The 19,406-nt window shown below is 40.7% G+C and overlaps 1 protein-coding gene across 1 annotated transcript in view; it reads left to right on the top strand.

Moving 5' to 3' along the window:
* The first annotated feature begins 6,615 nt into the window (after positions 1-6,615).
* Positions 6,616-19,406, top strand: part of TCP10L2 (t-complex 10 like 2) — a 29,027-nt gene continuing 16,236 nt past the window's right edge. The window contains 12 exon segments of the mRNA XM_030944741.1: positions 6,616-6,709; positions 9,095-9,190; positions 9,459-9,460; positions 10,253-10,392; positions 11,111-11,177; positions 13,140-13,600; positions 13,602-14,044; positions 14,047-14,148; positions 14,151-14,206; positions 14,209-14,253; positions 14,256-14,555; positions 15,696-15,838. Of these exon segments, the coding sequence (XP_030800601.1) occupies positions 6,616-6,709; positions 9,095-9,190; positions 9,459-9,460; positions 10,253-10,392; positions 11,111-11,177; positions 13,140-13,600; positions 13,602-14,044; positions 14,047-14,148; positions 14,151-14,206; positions 14,209-14,253; positions 14,256-14,555; positions 15,696-15,838 (1,949 nt within the window).

Raw genomic sequence — 19,406 nt, forward strand, 5'->3', positions numbered from 1 at the left:
CAAACAGGGGAAGTTGTGAGCTCAATCTGAAATTGCTTATCCAAAAAGCCAGAAGAAAGTACTGGATAAGGTATTGAGTATTTTACTCAAGATAAAGATGAGTTTGGACGTCTTGCCACTGTTACATGCTTGAGCAGGCTGTTTGGGGCACACAACTGTCCATGCTGCCAGCAGCTGTGTGAAAAGGAGGGATTAATAAAGAGAAAAATGAGTCTATGCTCTACTTTGCGGCTCCTCCTAAAGACTCCAGCTTGCTAGTTAAGCAGCTGGCAGCATCTTGCCAGGAGGAGACCTGCCATCCACTGGAGAAAGAATAAAAAATATTAGGAACATCGATGTTAAGATGCTCACACTTTGCAGAAAAATGTTGGAGCAGGCCAAGTTCAACCAAGCAACTCTCAGCTGGGAGTGAGGAACAGTATCACTCCACCATACAGGAAGGGCTCCAGGGCTGCTCCTCTTGACTTCAGTGGCATGATGGATGTTCTAATAGTAACTATTGAGACAAATAACATATGCAGAACTGGCCATAGATTAGAAATAATTTGTCACTCTTTGATGTCAGTAAATCACAGTATCACAGTAATGAATTTTATCAGTTATCAAATAGCTTTCAAATGCACCAGCCACTGTGGTCACATGGAGCAAATAACTTTATACAAATAAATGTCTGTGTTCCTCACCTAAAATAAATTGTGATTTCTTATTATGTAATCAAAAAAATGCATATTGTATAAGAAGACTGAATCTTAAAGTATAATGAAAACCTGGCAAATATATCACAAACTCATTAATAACTTTAAAAAGCATGATCAATCTATACACTTTCTAAATGTATTTGTCAGTCCATCTCTTATGACAAAAGACTTGAAGATTATAATTAAATCCTAAATTTAATTAATTCTAGGAACCATCTGGAACTCCCTTTTGTTTAGTTGATACCAGTCTTGCTTTTCACTAAAATCACTATGAGGTGTGAAGTGCTAGATATTGCTCTGATATTACTGATAGCTCTATTTTTCTCTATAAAAGTAGTTGGCTAGCTAAGTATTCTTGGAAATTATTCAGTACTATTAAAAGAAAATATTTAATGGGATTTTTGTGTTTGTGCATGCTATTTTCCATTGTGTCAGTTTAGACATGTCCCACAGCAGACACAAGTTAATGCAAATTAATGCCAGACTTCATCAGTTTTATGTTATTTTTGGCTTCTATATTGTATAGGATTATAGAATGGGTTGGGCTGGAAGGGACCTTAAAGTTCTAACCCTCCTGCTATGGGCTGGGATGCCAACCACCAGACCAGGTTTCTCAAATTTGCATCCAACTTGGCCGTGAACACTTCCAGGGATGGGGCATCCTTAGTTTTTCTGGGCAACCTGTCCCACTGCCTCACCAAAATTAAAAGTAAATTATTTCTTCCTAATATCTAATCTAAACTTTTTAAACCCTTTTATCTTAAAGCAAATTCCCCTTGTCCATCGCTATGTGCCCTTGTCTCCCTCCAGCTCTCTGCAGGCTCCTTTAAGGTACTGGAAGGCTGCTGTAAGGTATCCCCTGGGAGCCTTCTCCAGGCGGAACAGCCCCATCCCTGTCAATCTGCCTTCACAGTAATCATCTCTGTGGCCCTTCTCTGGACTTGCTCCAACAGTCCATATATGTCCATGTTTACAGAAGGGCAATATAACACATGAATCTGTTGCATACTTACTTGCATAAGTAGATAAAATAAAATAAAGTGTAATTTTGTTTGGAGTTCTATGGTTTTCAACACAAAAGGATCAAGATCTCTGCCTGGATTGTTGGGTAGCAGAGCAGTGAAGATGAAGAATGATAAATCATTCATCAGATTTTGGAGAATGCAGTGAGTGCAGGATAAGTCCAGCACTTCAATGCTTGTTGGATATTTTATATTCTATACTACTTGCAAGAAAATTGCCACCACTGATTTATGTCTCTTTTTTCTGTTTATCTATATGCCTTAAGTTTATGGCTGCTACTTCACTGTTAATAATATGATTTTAAAAAGCAAAAGAGCAATTTACAAATCATAACTTCTCATTACTGTCTCCAGTAGGGAGAAACTTGTGCAATTGCTTCAGGGTTTAGGAAAATTCCTCTCCCAAATCTCCTTTAGAGAGTGGAATGGGAAGGGGATTCCCCTGGGTGCCCCTGTCACTGGCAGTTCTTTTGAAGGGCTACAAGTCTGGCTGTGAGGCTTCTGCTGAGGTCTGCAGGCCTTGGTACTTGGGGTTAACTTCCTAATGCTGTTTTGAGGACCTGATTAAAACTGTTTGATCAGGGCTTTCAATTAGATTTATGCTTTTTTTTTCTTTTTTTTCCAGGGGAATTTGTGAGGTTTTAGAAGTATTAAAAGATCAGGCATTCATAGACATACTGACTTGGTTAACACTTCCAGTTAACACATCAAATGTTTTTAAATCACCAAGGTGGAAGACTTGTGAAAGTGTAAAGTATTTTTCTTATTTACTTTGTCTAATATTTATTAGGCAACTGCTTGAGAAAAAACATGTTGCTCTTTGTGATAGTTTTTAAATGAAATCGGTCTGTTAAAGCAGAGATTCCCCACAAACATTTCACAAGCCAATCATCAGCTTGTACCACTGTTCCTTGCTTGCTCCTGCTGGCTGCCAAGGTAGTGGTGCCAAGTACCACTTCAGTACCAGGCAGAAGTGGCACTTCTGCCTTGCAGGGAGCAGTTTGACTTATTTGGCCATATTTGCTGAGGAACTACTGTGTTGCCAGGAGCAGGAGTGGCTTCATGTGGTTTTGACTGAGAGGTGCAGACCAGGAAGAACTGCAGGGATCAGGGCTTTAGAGAACTTCTGTTTATTCAATAATTCCCTGACAACCAGAAACAATGAGAAATCAAACATTGAAAAGGTTCATCATGGAGCCAGTTTTCGCACTCCGTTTCCTATACCAACTAAAGTCAGCCACCAGCCGAGGCAGTTACCAGCCTAAACAATTTCTTAGGTATGAAACCTCATGTGTTAAGAGTACATCCCCTGCTTTCCTGAACTTAAAATACATTAAATGTATAAAGAAAGTAAATGATGATGGACAGTTACTGGAATTTCTTTTAGTTTCGCTGGAATAAAAGCTGAGTGTCACATATGCCACTCATCAGCTCCCTGTCAATGTCAAGGTTGGAATACCTTTTCCTTGATGATGATGTCAAGAAAATTGCCTCACAAAATCCAGTTTTTCATAATGCCTTACTTGAGGTGCCTAAAGAGAAGTACTTGTTGAGAGAGACTCTTGGCAAATGTTCCCTCTTTCCAGATCCCACCATTCTTAGTCTTGAGGTTGTATTTCCTTCATTTATACTTTGGAGAAAGCATGACCAGGACATGGAGTTTCCATGCACCTGGTACAAAATGCGATGTCAGTATGACAAGCCACGACAAGCCTTATGACACACCATAACCTTTATGCTGGCAGCTGACTACTGCTCACCATTTGAACTTGGAGCCCATTAACAGTTTAGTGGTTTTTTTTTTGTGGGCATGTGTCATTTTCTATGCTTAAAAAAATTAAAAATACCCAAAACAAAACAAACTCCAAAACTCCCCCCAAAATCACAACCAACTTGCACAGTTTTTGAAGTCTGAAGATACTCTGCATTCAGCCTGGGCTAAAACAAAACCTCTCTTGGATAAACAAAGAAAATAAACCACAGGATTTGCTATATCAGTATGACACATTTGCTCATGGCAACTTTTGTCACGCTTCCCTAAGAATGGATTTTGGAAACGAGGGCATGGAAGCAGTCAGTTTTAAGAAGGAAGACCATCCATCACAGCAGACTGCCAGTGATCTGACAAGCAGGGTACCATCTTCCAGTATGACTGAGAAGAATTTATCTTCTTTATACCCAGATTGGGTTGACGGTATGAGTGGGTCCTTCAGCAAGAGCTTTTTAGAATTGAAAATCTACATTTTTTCAAAGTTTTTTCCCCATGTTCTAATAATAAAGGGTGTGACCAAGTAGTCTTGGACAGCCATGTCGTTTGTTGTTCCCCCATGCACATATAAAAATACGTCATAGCACATGTAGTTTGATCAGTTTGGATGGAATCATTTATAACCAAAATTCTATTTATTTCAGTTGTCATATGAGGAACATCTTCTTGCAAATGTTCACTCAACAAAATAGGCATAATTTTAGGCATAGTTAAAGATAGCAATAAAAACTAAGAGTTTATGGCCATCCCCTTGTCCCCTGTCCTGGAAAATATTGGAGCTGGCATTGTTTTAGGGTTCCATTATTGCTTTCATAAAAGAAAATGAAATTTTAGCAAGTTTCATCTACCTGACTAATAAGTATAATTCCTGTTGCTAGCTAATAAAATACAAGGGGCTTTACTTCATTCCTTCTCAGCCTCATGGGTTCAGAGAACCTTCTGTAGGATTGACAAAATATTGGGCTGGATAAACAATGGACGAGCAGATCATTGCAGCATTGGGGTGCAGCAGGTGCTGTCACTGAACATGTTCCCAGTGGCTGGAGAAGCTGTGTGTCTGTCAGAGCTGTGCAGCACATGTGCAGACAGGAGGTGTATGCTGGGGTAGGTGCACTAGGTGGGAAGCAAGGGCCAACCACCACCTCAACAGAGACCACCAAAACCAGGCTTTCTGCAGCTTGGGTTGTCTGCTTGCATTGTGGGGCCCTTTGTGAGCTTCCTGATGATGCCAGCAGTGCAAAGAAATATGAGACTGAAGGGAACGAGAAACTTGAGGAAGAACAGAGTCAGATCTGTTTGAAGGTCTTTTTTCAAACTTGATGGTGTGTGACGATCAGGGTTTTTGGGGCAGGATAAGCAGGATTTCAGCCATTGACCCTGCAGCCAGAAGCTAAGCCACAGCAGCAGTGGCACAAACAGGCCTGGCTGCCATTGTACCAGATGTCCTGATGGACCTATGCCACTGTGAATTAGCTGTCAAGAGCCACTGCTCTACACTAGGGACACAGCCTGAGAAAGAAGATGGAGACTGTGGCTGAGGAAATGAAATCTTCGTGATCCCATTCTTTTTGCCTCAGAGAAAAGGCTGCTTGAAATGGCAGGCAAAATCCATCAAGCTGTCTGGGGTGACCAGGTGGAACAGGTACACAGTCTGCGGCTTCCAAGTTTTCTAATCAAAGCAGAACCTGCACAGAGTAATTATGTAGCTCATTAATCTCTGCCCAAATGCCACAATTAGCAAGGTGTTTGTTGTTACTGCCAGCAGTTCATTGGGAGCAGAACTGTTCTGTGGCTGTGCCACTTTTTTTTGGGTTCTCAGGAAGGGCTGAAGCATGAGAAGGAAAATCTGCTATGCTTCACCATACGAATTTCTCTTCCCCTTCCTCAGTCCTGTGAATCCTTTAATGCATTTCTGAAGAAAGCAAGTACGGTTAGTACTATGAACTCAGGACAAAGCTCATACAGTAAGAAATACATTTATAGGATTCTCTTTGGGTGCATTTATATATCCAGCTACATTTAGCTAACACATAAGGCCACAGACAAAATGCTGCCTTGAATTAAAAGGAAGAAAAACCTGCACTCAAAGTTCTCTTTTGTTACTGGAGACAGTGTAGGTTTAGGATAGCAAAGGACACTGCATTAATTCGGTCCCATTGAGCTTTAAAGACATAAAATATGAAGAACTAGTAGGGCTATGATGTATCTTATTAAGGTAAAGGTAGTTGCTTTAATATTGCCATACATTTAAAGAAGTAAGACAGCATTCAAGAGTAGTGAGTTGGGATCTTCCCGAGTCTGTGCCAGACAGGTATCAAATCCACAGGTCAGCCTTCTTCCAAAAAATGCCTTAACTGAAGGGTGAGGCATTTTCAGTCTTAGCCTATCTCTTTCTACTTGTTGAAGTTAGGTCACAGGACAGAGAGGATTCGTGGTAACAAGAAAGAAAAGAAAAAGCAAACCTAATTTATAAAGGTTATAATTTATGGTTTTTTTCCTGGAAGTAGTGAATGTGGACTTTGATCCCTGTGCAGAACTGCTTATGTTTTTACCACTGGTAAGTCTTCTAAGAGAATGTGTAACCAACCATCCAGAGCTAAAAGAAAAACCTTTCCCACTTTTGCATTAATGTATGCCTCAGAAATATTTTTCCTGCTAGTGGACTTGAGAAGTCTTAAGGTGAATGGGGGTTTTTTGCATGCTCAGGAGTACTTTGGAAGTTATCTTTAATTCAACATTCCTGTATCATATAATAATTTTTATTACAAGTTATGATTGCAGCAAGCAGGTTTTACAATTTAAATAAAATAACAAAAGCAGATCTTGGTTATTTCATTCTGAACATGCAAACCACCAGGAAATATAAAAGCAACATTTTTTTCATGTCTTAACAGTTTAGCAAGAGATTTCTAGTCCAATGCAAAAATACTTGTTGTAAGCTTCTCTTAGTTTTTCTTCTGTGGTGATTATTTTTAGGCTTTTCTGTTTCTCCTGGGATTCCTTCTCCCCTAGCAGCCACGATGCCACCCCTTCCATGCTTCCCAGCTACTTTCATTCCTGTCCAGTTCCCATCACAAATTGCTCCCAAGCTGGCAGCCTGGAATTCTCCCAGAGGTCTCCCCTGGCAATGTGCTCTGCTTGGCAAAGCAGATCCCTGGAGCTCATGCCAAATGAGAGCAGGTCAGAAATCTCAGGACAACACATGCAGCTTCCAGATTCAGGTGGGCCAAAAGAGCTGGAAAGGAAATCTGAACCTAAGTCTATTGTGCATCTTTCCTTTGATAGTGATTCTAACTGATTTTATTGCAGGTCAGGTGAAGGTGCTTGGGTTTTATGGTGGCTTGTAATAAAAGCTTTTAAAGTACTGTAAACTTGATTTTTTTACTTCTCAAATCACAGTCATCCTGCCTCTCATACTGAGAGAAGTTGCACCTTGTAGATAAAAATGGAGAAGTCATTAAGCTGGGGAAGCTAACATATTAAGCAAGGAATATGTTATATTTAGGAGGAAAAGCATAAGTAGGATGTGGCTATAGCTTCCAAGTTGTGAGAACATGTTTCTGTAGCTATGAAGGCCTGCTCTCTGATAGCAATCTTGGCTTTTCTCACATGGATATATAGTTGCATCGCTGAGAGTTAAAGCAACGTAAGCTGCTACTTGGCACCTTCTCCTGGCGACACTTCGCCAGCCTTGTCTTCTGTGGGAAAATACCCAAGGGTAAGAAAGAATAAAAGAGCAACTTGCAAGAAATCAAAAGTTGATTTCAAAATGGGGGGAAGAGGACCATAAAGAAGTTGGAATATACAGCTTAAAACGGAAGAGAATATAAATGTAATCCAGACAGGCAGCATGGATTCTTTTGAACTTCTATAGTGAGACCTGACTCTGATGCTGCAAGCCACTCCCCATAGTACAATTGAAATTTTAATCTCATATTCTTCAAGCTAGCTCAGGACAGGTACTCTCACTGAAAGAGTCAGGTCTCCTTCTTGTCCTTGGAACTATTATTTTCTTGCTGGTTTACACTGAACTTGGATCCATTCCCCAGTGAAGAGTCCAGTAAAGCTTCAGAAATACTTCTGACAGTACAAATGGGGGAGATTGGGTGGTAGCCTGTGGGTGGATGAATCACTGAATCACCGAATGACAGATCCACAGAACAGTTAGGGTTGAATCCCTTGCTAAGGCAGGATCACTTTAATCAGGTGACACAGAAACTCATCCAGGTGGCTTTTGAACATCTCTGGAAAGGGAGACCCCATGACCTCCCTGGGGAGCCTGTTCCAGCATTCTTCCATGCTTAGTCTGAAGAAGTGTTAAGGTGGAACTTCTTGTGTTTATGTCCACTACTCCCTGTCCTGATTCTGGGCACCACGAAAAAGAGTCTGGCACCATCCTCTCAGCACCTGCCTTTGAGATACGTGTATGTATTGGTGAGGCCCCCTCTCAGTCTTCTCCAGACTAAACAGGCCCAGCTCCTGCAGTCTGTCCTCATAAGAGAGATGCTCCAGACCTCTCATCCCCTTTGTGGTCACCTTGCTGCACCCTCACCAGTTAATCCTTGTTTTTCTTAAACTGTGAAGACCAGAATTGCACACAATACCCCAGATGTGGCCTCACTAGGGCTGAACCGGCTGAACCTGCTGACGCTGTTCCCGATGCACTCCAGGATCTTGCTGGCTCTCCTGGCCATAAGGGCACTGGTGGCTCGTGGTCAGCTTGCCATCCCCCAATACCCCCAGGTCCTCCTCAGCAGAGCTGCTCCCTAGGAGGTCAGTCCCCAGCCTGTGCTGGTACTTGGTGTTGTTCCTCCCGAGGTGCAGGACCCCGCACTTGTCCTTGTTGAACCTCCTTAGGTTGTTCTCTGTCCAACTCTCCAGCCTACCAAGGTCCCCCTGAATGGCAGCACAGCCTTCAGGGGGATCAGCCATTCCCCCCAGTTTTGTATCAACAGCAACCTTGCTAAGGGTGCTTCCTATCCCTTCATCCAGATTGTTGACAAAGAGGTGGAATAAGACAACAGCAGGAAGCTGACACCAAGAGCATACTAGGACAGGGGCAGGTATGACTACTTTTTATAAACAGCAGTGCTAACTTCAACCTGCCTTGTGTGTAAAACTAAGGCTTGAAGAGGCAGAGACATTATAATATCAGGGTAACTTCCAGCTAGATCTGGTCAGTGCACTGTCTTTGAAATATGTGTCAATTGAATTTGCATTTGGGGAACTTGTTATTATCTTATTGCAAAAATTGCATACCTTTTCAGTGATTTCTCATGGGCATCTCCTCACGGCACAGCCAACAAACTCCAGCCCTCCTCTCAACCACCTAACCCACTCATTTATAGCACCCATCCTTATCGAACTTAGCTGCGGCCTATGAAGGGCAGGCCTGTTCCTAATCCTTGGTAATTAGTGCAGTTGCAACTCCTCAGGGGTGAGATTACCTTCTGCATTATATTTATTTTCTAACATTCCATCCCCCCACGGGGATTGGGCTAGTTCACACTTCTCTGACTGTTGTGATGAGTCTGGGTTTTTATTGCTGGAAACACAAACATGAGCATATCAACAGTTTGCTTAACATTTCACAATCTTATTTAAAGGGATAAGCACTGAACCATTGCTCCAGTCTACAGAGAGCACCACATAAAAACTTTACAAATAAGATGCTCAAGAAGAGAACAGAAAAGAAAAGGAAGGCGAATTACACAGCTGCTTCAACACATTGCTCTTGCCTTGCACTGGGAAGCACTAGTTGAAAATTAAAGAGCTTGGGCACCTCTCCTATTAAAGCATTCTGGAGGTGGCATAGCCCCACATGTGAGACCTGTGGGAAGGCGCATGTGGGTTCTGCACCTCTTGCTGCTGTCAACCTCCTGTGTCACCTCTGCCTCTCAGCCACATTCTGGTGCAAGGCAGGTGGGAAGGTTGCAGAAACAGCACAGCTTGTCTGCTATGGGACTGGAGATGTTTGGGGATATTTGGTGCGTAGCTGGGAAAGACTGAGGGATGAACACAAACTTTTGTATTCCTGTTGTTGGACCAGAAAGTCCTTCCAGTGTGTTGCAAAGGACTTCAATAGCACTGGCTGTATTGACATGATGAAATGAGTTATATAGTTCCTGTTACAGCAACAGTGTGGTATGAATGAGCAAGTAAAGGCTTTTTGCTCCAGTTGTCAGCCCTATCTTGACCTAAAAGAGCAACTTACCACTAGTTGACACGCAGGAGAAAAATTAATTGAAGTAGAAGCTGCCTTCTTGTGGTGAACGTAGCCAATGAGCTTCAATAGGAAGATGCACACATTTACAATTTTTGACATAGAATAGAAAATTCCTGGTTAGAAGTTCTCATGTGTACAAATACTGCTTATTAAACTGTTGAATGAACTGGCTCACAAGTCACATAATTACAGACACACGAGTTGTTCAGTACTGGCTAGCAGTGCCTTCACTGTCACATTCTGTAGTGAACACATTAAGCAAGCACTACAAATCTCTGTAGGCAGGGAACATGCATCTTACCATTTATCCTTTCCATGATTCCACCCCTAGATTTGAGGATCAAACCCCTATTTTTTCCCCCTGATTGCATCCTTCCACCTACTTAATTCAATTGTATTCTGTAAAATGTTTTCAAAAATCAAAACCTTGTGTATGTTGTTGAAAACACAAACATTTCTAATTATTTTAGGATGTTTATTTTTCATTTATTCATTCTGTAAAGACTGTTTACATTGTCCTTTCTCCTGCTGCTTAAAGAGCAGTCAATTAAAAGAAAGGGATTTCTCTGAAACTTTTTCTGCTGCTAAAAAAGAACAAGGAGAACAACTAAAGGAGGAGATTTCTTCATCTCACTTTGGCATAGAGGGGAAGATGAAGACTGGAAATATAGAAGCCAGGTGAGAAATTATCAGTCAGTCTGCAAACACACATTTTCCCTTGATGGTATATATATTCTTTGTGTTATATATGCAACACAACAGCTCTTTCCTTTGCTTGAGAATGGCAGGTGTGCATGGGCAGAAATTGGGCAGGTCTATGGCCAGGCAGCTGATCTACTTCTGTATTATGGAATGCTGATCTAGTCCATATAAATGAACTGGTTTTGCAACCGTGATTTTCAAAGCATAGAAGTAAGGCAAAAGTTGGCAGGGAGAGATAAAATCTACTGATATGGCATCGCTTCTGCAGTGGCCATCAGTTTATGATGGCAGCCCATTCATCCCTGTCTTTCTTCTGCCTCTCCACCTGTGCCAAGACAAATTTTTATATGCCTATATATTGAACAGGACAGTGAAGTAACCCTTATTAAAATGATCTGGAGGGAAGTGTAACATTTAACTTGGATCACTTTTCTGATCTGGTTCATCACTACACTGCAAAAGGGCACTGTGGGGCTGCTCACAACGGGCGAGAATGGCTGGGCTGGCACTGGTGATGGAAAAAATGCTCAGAGTTATTATCTTTCCTCAACTGATGCAGATAGAAGCAGCAGGTGTTTGGCATGCTGAGCTTTTCATCAAGTATAAAAAAGAAGCAGCAAACTTGTAGGAAAGCACAGACTGAGAGCAAATGTCATGAGAATTTTCATGTGTTAACCATATGGGAGTTGGACAGAGAAGGAAGACAGAGACCTCCAGAGCAGAAGGCTGGGAAGATGAGGCGGAACCATATGTATGTCTGGGTAAGTGGCTCTGCCATGTATGCATTTTTGGATCAGCAGTGAGCTTCTGAAGTCTGTCTCCCAGTCACCCCTACTTGTTGTGCTTTGGTTCACATTGTGATGTTGCCATGAGCTGGATGAAACTAAAGCACAGAATGTTCTCCAGCTCTTCATGGCATTTTCATTATGACATCAGGCTATATTTGGTTTGAAGCAAGCTTCACTGAAATGAGTATTGCCTAATGTTGAGTCCTCTTTAGCAAGAGTTTTCCATACAAATCTAATACTATTAGCTCATGGTGTGGTGACAGAGACAGACTGACAAAACAAGAGGCTGTCCATGGTACAGTGGTGCTGGGTAGAGATGGAGTGTAGGGAGGACAGTGATGTGCTGCACAACCAGCACTTCTGTTAATTCTAGAATTTTTTAATATTTAGTAGAATTTGTTAATAAGTGACTAAATTAAGGGTGAAGTACATTTCCTTTGAAATATGTTCATGTATGCTATACTATGCTTCATTTTGAGCCAGCTTTCATTTTGGCCCTCTACAACACTGTAGATATTTTTTTTTCTACTCTATCACTCTTCACCATCTAATCCAAGCCATTCTATCAGAAATATAGTGAGTTCTTTGTGATTGTCAGCAACCCTAGTCTGAAGAAAATGACTGAAATGTTTTTCATTTTGACAATTTTTTACCTATTTCTAAGGACAAACTGATACCAGCCAAAAAATGTTGCTTGCTGAAAGCGTAATTAATGCTTGGTCTAGGCGGGATGTTTTAAAGTGAGAGTTGGATTCACACAACAGGGAGATTTTACCAACAAGCTTCCCATTTTAAAAGAATTGCAGAGACCATTTACAGTTCTAAACTCCTTATCACCTCCACACAAATTATCAAAAGAAAACTAACTAGAGAATGTTACAAATAAGTATCTTCTTGTTCCTTGCCTAGGCAGATCACACCAGCAATTTATTGGTATTAGACAGAAGACTTCTGAAAATTTTGTTGAAGACTAACTTAAAACCTTTCTCATGTAAAAACAGCAGAAGGAGCAACTGGTACTGTTGCTATTGGTGTATTCACTTTGGTTTTTAACAAATTCTCATGGACAGAGATATTATGTGGGCTCTGTTTTGGTTCATTACTTGGTAACACATTTTTCCACTGCTCTTTCATGTGATATTGGAAGATTTTTCCCCAAAGTAAAAAAGAAAAGGGCTGTATCACAATCCATTCCTCCATGATTTCCCACTGAATTCTGCTGTTTCCACCTATTTTCTGGGTCATAGTTTGTGCCCAGGTCTCAAGACACTTTGTTCAATTAGACATCAAGGTTGACTCTGTTTGCTCCATAATAACTGGTCTCTTATGTGCCACGCTGTGAGAATGGGGGCATTTCCAAATACAGGTTTTATACAAAGGTCAAGTACAGTCAGACTGCTCTACTTTTTGCCGTGGGTACAGCTTGAGACGAGCTTATGCCTGACACCTCTAGGTGTCAGACTCAGCATTTGGTTCAGCTTGATGACTTGGAAGTTTCATCACTTGTGTGTTTCATTACTCAGAAATTTTCTCTAGGTCTCCCTGGCAAAACAACATCTCAAAATGATGTATTTCTGTAAATACTACTGGGAAAACCACTGTAAAAATTATTGTAAAAACTACTGGAACTTTCCCTGAAAACAAAGAAGGAGAGAACTTTTCTTATCTTCTATCATATAGACATTTAGCACCATCCTAACCCTTTGACTCTACTAATGAATGAGTGAATGGAGGCATCACATAGAGACTGCTTCTAAAACAGTGTTTCTCCCACCTTCCCTGGAATGTCAGGGAATGTCTTATGTACTCAGTTGTCCATACCCAGTGTCTTTCAGACTTCTGGTGTCTCAGTTTTTTCAGTTATTGTAAATATCTTCCTTTCTGGAGAATGATTCTCTCTGCGATTGTCAGGATTTAATCTTTATTTTCTTCCAGAGCAAGCCAAAAATAACACCTCCAAAGGTTTTTCTGAAATGAAGAGAGGACATGACTAGGCTCAGAAAAATTAAACAGAAGCTTTTAAAAGAAGACAGCAAACATTCCAGAAGAGCTGGTTTGAATTACTGGGGTAATTTCTCCCAGTTTGACCGAGTGAACAGAGGCATACTGCAGCCAGGGGAATGCTCTCAGCTAAATCTGCAGATCAGTAGCTCCATGCAGATGGATACACATGAAAAAAAAGCAGACTGGGCTTTGGCTGACAGGGAGAGAAAGGTTAAGACTGACTGTGAAACAAAAGTAGTTGGGCAAAGTGCAGAATAAAAATTACTGTTTGCGGGAGATGAAGACTCAAAGGCAAATCTTGGTGACTCACCACAGAGAAGATGGCCTGAAATTCTGCAACCATGTCCCAAAACAGTGACAGACACAAACCTACAAGTAGGTGAGGAAATGGAGACATCTCTTGAATCCTCTAGGAAAAGCAGGCAAAACTGCTGGAAGATCTGTGGAGGGTACTCTGCAAAAGGACCTAGGTAGGTTGGATCAGCCTCTGGAAGGTCATCTCATAGAGGGAGCAAAAACCCCCTAGGAAGTCCTACAGAGGCATTTTCCACTCCAGGATGTAGATACAGATCACATCCAGGAGTCAGAGTGGAGTGCAGGTCCTGCATTCACATACGGTTAGAAGTGGGTTCAGGTCTGCCCACAGGAAGTTGTTGTGGGGAGCCAGAACTCAAAAACCCAAAGGCAAATCTGTACTCGGTTTAAGATGGTAAATGACAAGATAATATCAATTACTTGTAGCTCACCTGAGGCTGTGGAGAAGGGAAGCTTATCCTCAACCTTGCAGTAAGAGTGGAAAAGGAAGGGAACAGTTTTATCGACACAGCAAGTTTCATCATGTCCTGTGAGTCAAGCTGCTTACCCACAAGAAGGGATGATGACCCCAAATCTCCCCATGCTCAATATCCCTCCCAGCATGTGCCTCAGGGAGTAGATCACACTGACATTTGGATCTTTCTGATGGTGATTATGCTAGTGATAAACCCAGTGGAACAGAAAAAAAATCTCTGTTAGGAAATACAGCAGATCACCATCAAGAAAACAATATCTATTCACACAATTTCAGGTCAACAAGATGTCTCCTGCAGCAGAAGCAACAGTGATTCTACTGCTGGAGCTGCTGGTCTGAAAGGGAGCAAGGCTCGCTCTTCTTTTCAGCAGTTCCTATTTCATCTCGCAAGATTGAAAAGGAGAGAGCATGAGCTTGAGTCAAAGAATGGGAATAGGGCCAGCAATGTTAAAAGCTTACATCTGCCATCTTCAAGAGTGGAGATTCCTACTTTCAAAATTAAAGAAACCCCTGAAGTGGAGGAACTACAGCAAAAAACCTGTTTGCAGACCTGTTAGGTAAGAACTACCCAAGTGCTGGTTTGTGTTTATTTTTCATTGGGGAAAACTTTTGCCTTGGATTTATGCCTCATTCTGCCTGTGTTCCCTAGCTATATGCCCACCTCTGTCAGTATTTGTCAGACCTAAATTGGAAAAAAACCAGAGAAGAAGGAAGAATACATCTGCAAGCTCCTTGTTGTTTTTGCTTCTCCATCATCACTAGTCGTTCTTCCTAAGTCTGTTGTTGGAGGTTCACTTTCAGGTGCAGACTTTTGATCCCATGAAATGGGTGCACTGTTGAATGAATCCTTGAAGTCAGGGCTAGAATTCCCTGTAACTTAGGTATGACTCACCCCTTGACAGTGAAATGTTCACATTTTCTATTTAAGTTCCTCAGAGATACCATAAGTGACTTTTTAAAAAATGGGTAAATTACCTCCCAAATCTGCATGTTTTTTCTCCTAAGACACAGAAAGCCTCAGATCAGTGACAATGCTACAATTTCTTAAGAACATCGTCACTCAGTTTTTCCTTAATGTGGTCCCAGCTTTTTGGTCAATCAGTGTTTCTCAGCTTTAGGCCCAGTGATCTTCTGGTAATAAAATGGTATCCAGCTTCAGCAGGCTTTAGTCCTTTTTATTAAACAGGTTCCTGACTTAGATTCCACTGAAGGACTTCCCACACATTGACTCCTCATCCTAAATCCATTTGCTTTCTCTTTATGTAAGATCAGTCAGAATATCTGACTGATATCTGCAATATCTGCAATAATCACCAGGGCAGAAATATTCACTTCTGATGGCTCTCAATTGCTCTGTCACAATCCACTAAGCACACTATACTCTGTGTCAGACTGCTGTTAAAAAAGGTTTCCTGAGGCCTCTTTGGAAGGCCTCCATTTGCATTAAAGTTGAACCATCACATGGCATTCATATTCCTAAAAAGGAGTTCAGCTACTGACACTAATATACACCAAATCTGTTTCACTTGCTGAATTTGTGGGATTTGGGTTGCACTACTAAGACCTATGGGAAGGGAATACTTGCATAATTAGACAAAACACATCAATTCTTTTTGATTGATTAAGCAATAAAGCTTACTGCACTTATGAAGTCTGTGGTTTTAAAAACATAGTGAGGGTTCATAAATATTCACAAGGTTCTGTGTATTATCATAGATACCTGTCCAGAAGAAACCTGGAACATCCTTAGCAGAGGATTAGAGACTGATGTACACCACAGAAAAATCCCTTCACTGACTGTGGTGAGAGAAGAACATGAGGAAGCAACACATTTTTGCAGGTAAATGTATACACACAAGAAACTGATTTGTGTGTGCAGTGAATAAAATATTTATTTTAGAATCCTTAAAAACAGGCTGCTAAATTCTTACTTACGAGCTAGCTTCTTTCCAGGGGCATCTGCGCTGTTTCTGAACTGAAACACCTATTTAACCATGTAGATTAAAAGTAAAGCACCTCACTGAAGGAGGCCAGCTCTCAAAACACTTCCGCAGTTAGGGTCTAAAGATGAATAATGCCAAATGCTTCCCATAATTTGCTGACTATCTTTGGATTACAGTGAGAGCAGTAAGAACTCACACTATTTTTTTTTTAATAAGATCAGGCTGCTGATAGAGTAAAGGATAAACTTCTCACATTCACATCAGGGTAGCACATATTTCTGAGGTTAACAAAAAGTGTAGAGCACACATCAATGCCAACAGCATTCTTCTCTCAGGAATACTAATCTTTTGATCAGAATGAGGATGCTTTTGATACCATATAAATTTAAGTTGAAAATCCAAGAGAGTTGCTTTTGTAATTTTTAATTACTAAATGCTGTAAAAATTTTAGTAAGGTTTGGATTTTGTTTACATCTTCATGGAAGAAAAATAACACAAAATCCCTGCAATTAATAATTTTAGAACTATGGGGTTTGTAATGGGAGTATCTTCACAACACTAACTAATTATAGGCTAAACAAATGCCTCTAACTAAAATTGAGCTTGCTTACAATCAAATCAAAGAAGAACCTTTAATGTGATGAAATCTGTTAGAAATTAGTAGGTGCCATCTACTATAAACACAGGAGAGATTCTTTTCCTCTTTGCATTTCAAAACTAGTTCTTAACTGGTGCAAAATTAGCATAATTTAGTATTTAGTTTTTAGGTTTTTTTAGTTTTTGATATATTATGCAAAGTAAAAAATTATTTTTCAGATTTGCTTGTCCATTCTTCTTCTTTTCAAAGATGAAGGGAATAGTGCAAAAGGCTATTTTGCATTTATTGGTTTGTATAATTTTCTCCTCTAGCTGCCTTTCAACAAATTGCTTTCACTCTATTAAAAATTAATGACTTCATTAAAGATCCTTCCTGTATCTCCGGTTGACCATGATAGGTGTTCCAGATGTACTTGTGGGATCTGGCAATTCATGAAACTACTAATGAAATTAAGTGCTGCTTTTACTTTTACTGCTGTAAATTTTGGCTGTGGAGTGATGTGCTGGTGCAGAATTACTGCAGTGCCAAATTCTGCCAGCACTGTATTCTCTGCCTGCTGACCGTGCTGCCTTACCAATGCAATTACTTTGACTTTTTCATAATAACGCATATTTTTAAAAGAGCTTGCATGGATTTATTCATGTCATTAGACACAGTAGCCGCTAGCATTTCCACACAAATGTTTATCCAAAAATGCCTGCCAAGTATAATGTGCACATCATTTCACTCACTTTTTCTAATTTATGAGATAAAACTAATTGTAAAAGGCAGCTTGTCCTCCCTGGCTGTGTTTGCCCCGTGCTGATTTATGCAATCCAAGAATCTGCTTTGCATTTTTAAATCAGTAACCCTGTTAGGAGCATAAGATGACTGCCCATTGATAACAGTTCACTTGTGCTGCATGACAACTTGTGCTCGCTGGAAGCAATGAAAATCCTTTTCAGAGCAGCACGACATGCCCAAATCTGCCCAAACTTATCCATTCCTTTGTTTCCAAGCACTTTGTTTTCAGACATTTCCAGGCACAAATAATATAAGCAAGAGGGTAAAACCAGTTGGGATGTAGTGTCTTCTGTGGGTCTGGTGCCTAAGAGAGCCTGGACAGTGCTCAAGGCATCAGCCTGTGGCTCCACCCCTGCAGCACTGAGGTTGTTCTGCTGGCACTTGGTGTCAGCCAGAGGATTCTGTGATGGTTATTTTTTTGTTCCTCAAACAAGTGCAGCTTGTTTGCTGTTTTTAATGCACAATTTCCTTATAGTGTGGAATCTACACACTTTCTGGACCAATGGCAGCAGCCAATGTGTTGGTAGTTGGTTTATTTTTTCCTACCTGCATCTGACTGAAAAACCTTGTCTCAGAAAAAAGACTTTTGTTTCGTATATGTTCTTGCTTCACAGGCAGCCCTGTCTCAATTTTCCTCATGCAGAGGTGTGCTTGGCATGCAAGCAAGAATTTCAGTTTGTTCAAAGTTCTTAGCCATTTCTAATGTACTTTCTATCTGTGTTCTGCACCTAGCTCCTATTTGTAATGTACAGCTGGCTTATGAGCTGTTCGTCAGCCACTCCAAAGAAGTGTCACAAGTGCTCCTGGTATCCTTGCTTATTGCATTTCCTCAGGTCAGGGCCTGTTTTCGAGCCTTGACTTAACACAGTACTGTTCAATCTGCCGTGGAAAATGGTACGCATAGATCTTGCATCTTACTTTTTTTATAGTGCATTGTATTTCAGAGTAACTAGTCTGGATATGGAGGCTAGACATAATCACACATGGGCTCTATTTGCTCATTCAGTGTGATTATTTTGAGGAGAATTAATACTTATATCGACTGTTGCTGAGGCTTTCTCCATCCTGCTTTTAACCAGAATATTAGTCAAGCTTATTTAGAATAGAAAACAGCAACAGCAACAACATTAGGTAATTAATTACAAAGAGCAGCAGGATATAGGGAGTTTGTTTTTCTCTTAGTATCTGTGAGAACATTCACATTTTGCTCCTGAGGCGCTAAACTCTGTTACTGAGAGGGAGACATGAGGTCATGGCTGCCTCAGGGCTGAGGTTATATGCCTGTAGTTCATGGTTCTTTTCGAGTAATAGTGAAGGACAGATGGTGGCTGTACGTCGTGAAAGGAGCTGCTAACTTTTTATTTGTTAGCAGGAAACTCACAAATAATTTCATATCAGATTAAAAATTAACTAAGAAGTTAGATCACTGTCATATGAAGAAGCTCTGCTTGAGGATATGTAAAGATTTGTAATCTTCTTTGTATTTGACCCATGTTTCTGAGTGTTAAGTGCATTTCCAGAAGAGTCCTGTCTTGAGCCATTGAGTTCAAAGGCAAATCTCTTCTGAACACCCACATTTAACTCTTGGAGCATATTTTCCTGTGGAAAGTAAATACTCTATCCCATTTCATTCAGGTCCATGACTAATCTGACTTGTAGTAATGACTGGGCAGATGAAAGTACAGCCCAGTCCCCAGCTTGGCATGATTGCAGGGCTTCACAGATACGCTGGCAGGTAACAAGCTGTGCCTTCTACAGGTCTGCTCTAATTTAACTATCTGAATACAAAACATGTTTAAAAGCCTCTAAGTTCACGGTCATTATATTGTCAAAAATTCCAATTAGAATTCTTTCCAGCTGCTAAATAGAACGAATTTTGCAGGTGAACGCATGCATGAGTGTTCCCAGGGAGGAAGTACCTGAATTTTGACAGGGGCTGATACCTGCTTGCCACTCCCAGCAGTATCAGCATATGAGGGACATGCTCAAGCCCTCCAAAGATCATGCCCAAAGAAGGTACATTTGAAGACAGTCCTTCATTACAGTTTCATATGCCAATTTCATACTCTTTGTTTACTTTGTGA

The sequence above is a fragment of the Camarhynchus parvulus genome, chromosome 3, assembly GCF_901933205.1.
Source record: "Camarhynchus parvulus chromosome 3, STF_HiC, whole genome shotgun sequence".
Lineage (NCBI taxonomy): Eukaryota > Metazoa > Chordata > Aves > Passeriformes > Thraupidae > Camarhynchus > Camarhynchus parvulus.